General features: G+C 40.3%; 1 protein-coding gene across 1 annotated transcript in view; it reads right to left on the bottom strand.

Annotated features, from left to right (window-relative positions):
- Nucleotides 1–3,473, bottom strand: part of Txndc8 (thioredoxin domain containing 8) — a 34,577-nt gene extending 31,104 nt beyond the window's left edge. Inside the window, exons 1-2 of the mRNA XM_008854628.1 lie at nt 3,450–3,473; nt 1,498–1,602 (exon numbers count right to left, since the gene is read on the bottom strand). Of these exons, the coding sequence (XP_008852850.1) occupies nt 1,498–1,602; nt 3,450–3,473 (129 nt within the window). The remainder of the gene's footprint in view (nt 1–1,497; nt 1,603–3,449) is intronic.
- Between the last annotated feature and the right edge of the window lie 2,693 nt (nt 3,474–6,166).

Below are 6,166 nucleotides of genomic sequence, written 5' to 3'. Positions count from 1 at the left end.
ATATATATATATATATAGAGAGAGAGAGAGAGAGAGAGAGAGAGAGTTCATATTATATGCCTCTTATTGGCTGCTGGAGTTTGATCAGCTTTAACTGTGTGGCATTTGAGTGCATTTACACTCTTTCACTCAAACACTGGCTATTTCTGTGACATAGGTAGGGAGCCTTCTTTCTTAGTTTTGAGTGTCAGAATGGAGGGGCCTGGGCAGATACTAAAATGTTCCTTCTGGATAGTTGGAGAACTTTAGGCATAGTGGGGTGCTAAAATGTCATGGAAGGGATGGGAAGATGGCTCAGTGGGTAAAGCGCTTGCCCTTCAAGCCTGAGGACTGAAGTTCAGATCTCCAGAACCCATGTAAAAACCAGGTGGGTATGGTGACCTGCCTGTAATTCCAGTGTCCAGGGGGTGGAGATGGAATTCCTGGAGCAAGCCGGGTAGCCAGATTAGTTGAGATGATGAGCTCTGGGTCAGTGAGAGACTGCCTCAAAATTGAGGAAGGCACCTGACAACAGCCTTGGGCCTCCACATGCATGTGTGTACGCATGCATCTCTATACACAAACACACGTGTTCACTCACACACATTTGAACACAAATGTACATGTACACCACACACACACACATTAAAAAAAGAGAAAATGTCATGAGCTCATTATCTAATACAATTTCATTTTCAATTAAATATTGAAAGTTGTGACTGTTGCTAGAATTAGTTGTGGTAGATTTAAGAGGTCAAGTGAGAAAAGTCAAAATGTTAGAAATCTCACTGAAAACAGATGAGAATATTTTCAATTGTGTCACAGAGGAATCAAAACTTCATCTTTTTATTATAATTGTTATATTTTATTTTATTGTTATAATTATTCTATTTTATTATGGTTGTTGTTTTTCTCTTATGCCTAATTTATAAGTTAAGCCTTATCAGAGATATGGATGTATGTATAGGAAAAAAAGATACATGTTGGGCTTGGACAGGGTCTCCTTGTAGCCCCAGCTGGCCTGGAACTCTCTATGTAGACCAGGCCAGCCTCAAATTCACAGAGATCCGCCTGCTTCTGCCTCTCTGTGCTGGGATTAAAGGTGTGTGCCACCATGCCCTACCAAAACTTTTTTATAGTTGAAGGAAGGAATACATTTCACTAAGGTGACCATAAGTAAACTTGAGACTTTTTATGCAATAAGGAAAAGTGAAATTAAACTTCCTTGAGATATTTTTTTCCTAAATGGTTTGCTAAAACCAAATAATTTCTCCATGTTCTATGACTTAAGTATGTGTTGTCTTCAGCAATAGGGTCTGAATGTCAAATTCTGGTAGATAATCAAGGGCGGTGGCAATATCCTGCAATGGTTGGCCTATGGATTCCACTGGCCAACAAACTGAAGAGAGGTAGTCCATTCCTGACATAAGTAGAAACATTTTTAAGAATGACTGGTAAAACATTTTGGGGGAACTTATATTCCTTTGGCCAACTGTGAGAATAGTACCAGAGACTCACCTGGAAAATAGGACCAATGTTTTTGCAGGGGCCACACCATTTTGCTGAAAATTCTACCACCACAAGTTTCTGTCCAGCGGTTTTCAGCAATGCTTTCAATTCTTTCTGAAACCAGAATACAGGAGGAAGTGTGCATGATCACTTAATTCTTAAAGTCTTGAAAGGAAGAAAATGAAAGTCTTACAAAGGATAAACTGACAGGGTTAAGTCTTCAAAGCCAGGTTCCCCACCTCATCTCCATTTGGCCCAACCTTTTCTAAATGTGTCCAAGGTTAGATGTAATTTTCTTTATAAGTACACACTAATGATACGTTCACAAAAAATTAGGAGTTTGTTCACCAAATGGGTTGGTATGTGGTGGTTTCCTTTGGGTAGAGACAGATCAGCTAGGGAGAAATGAAAGTGTAAAAGTGAGAGTAAATTGCTGCTCAGGTGGATATCTGTACTTCATAATTTTAAAGAGGGGTGAAAACGCATTAATGATGAAATTTTAAAATGAAAAGAACTAATCTACTACCTTGAGTCACATCCTGGTTCTTTTTTGGGGGGAGTGATCATTATTAAAGCCCAAGTCAATACCGTTCAATAAAGAATTTGACATGCTTTTTTTCTAAACATCTTAAGTAAAAGTTCCATTAATTGTTGTTATTATCTAATTAAAACCTTCCATTCTGGGACCTCAGATCACTGTATTTATATTTTCTTGCTTTATAAGCAGTGATTGTCCTACACAGCTACTTCGGACCTGGTTTTTCTCAACCTCATTGGACTCAAGTTCCCATTGGACTCAATTCTGATTCACCATGATTTTTCCGATGGCCTCTCACGTGTACATGGTGAGCACTCATGGGATTATCTGGATGAGTAGGTGAGCTGCTCCATAGAATGATCTTCAAGACTTATTTTTCTTTTCTTCAGTGCAACTGCAACAATAGCTCATTCACTCTGTGCTTGACATGGTTTTTGTGCCCACTCTCTTTATGTAGTCCTACACCTACTGCAAGGTAAGGGGACTGACGTTCATCAGCTTTTTCAGTCAGCTAGATGGTGAGTGGTATGGTTGGGATTGTTAATTTAGACAGCCAGATCCCATTTCTTCAACCATTACACAAAATCACCTGATTTATCACAGTGATGGATGCACTCTCTCTGTGGTTAATGGCATCACATGTGCATCCCTGGACCAGTTGTTAATCCAGTTAGTCTATAGCTGGATTAAGCTGAGCAGGGCCTATCCCCATTAAGGGTGGAGTTATTTACATGCAGTTGGCATACTTGCCCTGCAGCAAGGGGAACTTGGTAATTAAATCATCATTTAGTTTCAGGGCAGGTAAAACCGATGACTCAAAGATACACCTGCTTCCTGTACCTGTATCCTGTAGGATGATGTGTGGCTGAATCTCACACAGCCAAAACAGGCTTCCATTTCTTACTACGTGTTTCTTTTTTTCTTTTTTTTTCTTGTGGTACCAGAGATTGAACCTAGGGTGTCCCACATACTAGATAAAGGCTCTACCATTGAGGTCTATCTTCAGTCCACCTTTTACTTTTTATTTTGAGACAGGGTCTCATCAAGTTGCCTGGGTGGGATCTTGAGCTCACTCCATAGCCTAGTCTAGCCTTCAACTGCAATCCAACTGCCTCTGCCTCCTGAGTAGCTGGGAATACAGGCCTGGCCCACGAAGTCTGGCCCCTCACTTGCATCTGAAGTTACACATTGAGCTCTGGGTCAGCCTATGCTACATAACCTCTTCTTTCAACGAGATTGTGTCTCAAAAGACATTAAAAAACCCTAACTTACAAGCAAAAGGAGTTGAAATATCTCTTTTGCTATAGAGCAATGAGGGGCTACTGGGTGGAGGAAGTCATTCTGAGAGTTTATCAAGTCTCACTGAACATTGCTTTTGAAATATATCTTTTGAAATAGTTAATGAAACCAATTGAGTACTTGCCATGTCTTTAATTATCTGCACCATGATTGACACTTGGGACTTGTGGGTGACCCTCTCCTGTCGATTCAGATGGCTCAATGTAGCTGTCCCATTAATTACAGCATTCTGGCTGGATTATGAAAGTAACTTTTCTATGACATCATGGAATATGTCATATCAGAATCTGGAACTTTGGCAGAGTTGGACCTAATTTCACCTTTAGTTCACAACTAGGCAACTTATGACCAGCCAAGAACCTGTAAACTGAAGACTTTGTATATAGAAATCAATTATTGATCTGTCTCATCTTTGCCTGGCTCTTTTGCCACTGATTTCTACACAGTTCTTTTTTCTTCTCTAACCCCTCCCTCCACTAATGAGCAGTAACCATGGTGATACTAAATTGATAAAAATCCAGTTTCATTTATGATGTAAAAGAAACTGGCTGGGCAGAAAAAAAATATGCCTTAATCCTGTAATAAGCTTCCTGTAAATTCATATTGTGAGTCACAGATTCCCTGAACTTTGCTATTTTGTTGTAGCTATTTAGAAAGAAAGGAAACTTCACTTTCACATAATCAGAGGTTGACAAGCTTACTTTTACCAAGGGCCAGATAACATTTTAGGCATTATAGGCCATATTCGATTTTTGGAATGTATTCATTCTGTTTATAGTTTTTATAAAATGTAAAAATTATTCTTTGCTAGCAAACTGTACAAAATAGCAGTTCGTCAAACTCTGTTACTGATGCTGTGAGATTTTTTTTTCAGGATTTAAGATCAGAAGCAAACAATCATTCCCGTAACTCTGTTTCTCAAATCCTCAGAACAACAAGAACAACAGAAATGTGAGAAACAGATTCTATAATAAAGAGAAACCCAAGAAAACCCTTATTTGTTTTGTTCATACTTCCAGGTCTGTGTCAATGATGCTGTTAGGTGGAGAGGTAAATGGGTCAGGAAGGGATGCACGCTGCACTTGACCTTTGTTCCCATGGTCTTCTTTTGATTACAAGACCAAAGGGGCAGTTGCCAAACACAATGCTATTTTATTATTTTATTATTTGGTCTTTTTGTAGCCACAGCTGTCCCGGAACTCACTATGTAGACCAGGCTGGCCTCAAACTCAGAGATCCGCCTGCCTCTGCCTCCTGAGTGCTGGGATTAAAGGCCTGAGCCACTACGCCCGGCACAATGCTACTTTTCCCCACCGTTGTGCAGCTGTTTTTCTTCTACAACAATAGAAGGTACATGGGGTATTTGCGATGTTTTTGTCTCTTATCCCCGCCCTTCTTTTGCTCTTGACATGGTTTGCTTATTTATGTTATTTGCATGGACCATGTTGGCATTAGAATTTGGTACTTCTGATTTTAGTTCTTCAGCCGTCGCAACCAGAGCTTGGCAAACTAACTGCTGCTTTTTAAACAAATTTGGGGGTTACAGATTGAAGATTTTATTCACATGAATTCTCCCTTCATATCTCTCATTTTCCACTCAGGAAGGAAAGATGGATATGACACAGATTGAGCATCTTCTAAGCAAGACTTCTCAGCCCAAGCTCTACTGATGCTTTGGATTAGACCTCTTTTGCTACCAGGGAGTGGCAGGGTGAGGGGGGGGGGGGGGGGGGTGGTCTTTTCCTACTGGATATCAGTAGTATCCTCCAGTGGGGGACAACTGTAAATATCTCCTAGTGGACAACTTTGCTTATTGGGAACTAATGTATCAGTGGAGGTCTTGGTTTGGGGTGTCATTTTTGTATTCGGTGTCTTAGAAGTACCCAGATAATTTTGTCTTCTCTAAAATAAGATGATTGGGGTGCAGGAGCTTTAGAAGGGTTATGCTACCTAGAATTAGCTTAGAATCCTGGGTCACCTGTCACATAGGGAGACATAGGGATCTCTTTGAAAGCTATGTAGTACAGGGTGAATTTCCTTCCCCCACCCCACACTAGGAAGATATCTATCATTTCTAACTCCTTTTTATTGAGCAAGTTTTTCTTGAACTCTCGCCACTGCAGTTGGAAAGGAGATAGTTGAGCATTTTCTCTCAGACACAGCTGCTAAACCAACAGACATCTGCAGTGTCCTTTAGCTTCTGGAAGTAGCAAGACTGGGCCAGCAGTTCTGTCCTACAGTGCTAAGACTTGCAGACTTCTGTGGAATTTACTGCCAAGAAATTTGCTCAGCCCAAGGATGCGGAGAGTGCACACTGATGGCTGTCAGAAACCTGCCGCTGCTCAAGTAGGATTTAAGCAGTATTAAAATCCAGAAAATAGCCAGGTTTACAAAAACTGATTTTTGTTTTCAATGTTCGCATAAAGTGCCTAGTTGCTTTGTAAATAGGGAAAATTCTGAGTCCTGAAAATGCTCCCAGTTAAGACCTTTCTAGAACAAGAGAAATCTAGGCATTCACTCCCTTTGTACTTGATGGCTAGCTGCCTTGTTTCCCTAACATGTGCTCACATGCATCTTCCTAGTCTCATTTCTGACATCACCACTGAACCAGGAAGTTCCAAGGGAGTCTGGGTAGAGTACCTTCACCAGCAATCAGGGCCAAATTTTTTGTTTGTTTCATTTTGTGTGATGTTTAAAAAAAATTAATCAGAGATATAGCCCTGAGAGTAGCCTAGGGATTTTAAATCTTCAAAAACCAGCAAGAAAAATAGAGATTGAGAGAGGAAAGGAATAAAGGAAGCAGCTAAGAGCAAAAAGAAAAGTAGAGTGGGAAATAGAATC

This window comes from Nannospalax galili, unplaced genomic scaffold (assembly GCF_000622305.1).
Source record: "Nannospalax galili isolate Female #2095 unplaced genomic scaffold, S.galili_v1.0 scaffold666, whole genome shotgun sequence".
NCBI classification, from domain to species: Eukaryota; Metazoa; Chordata; class Mammalia; order Rodentia; family Spalacidae; genus Nannospalax; species Nannospalax galili.
Note: the sequence above shows the minus strand (reverse complement) of the source record. Positions and strands in the feature narration are given on the sequence as shown.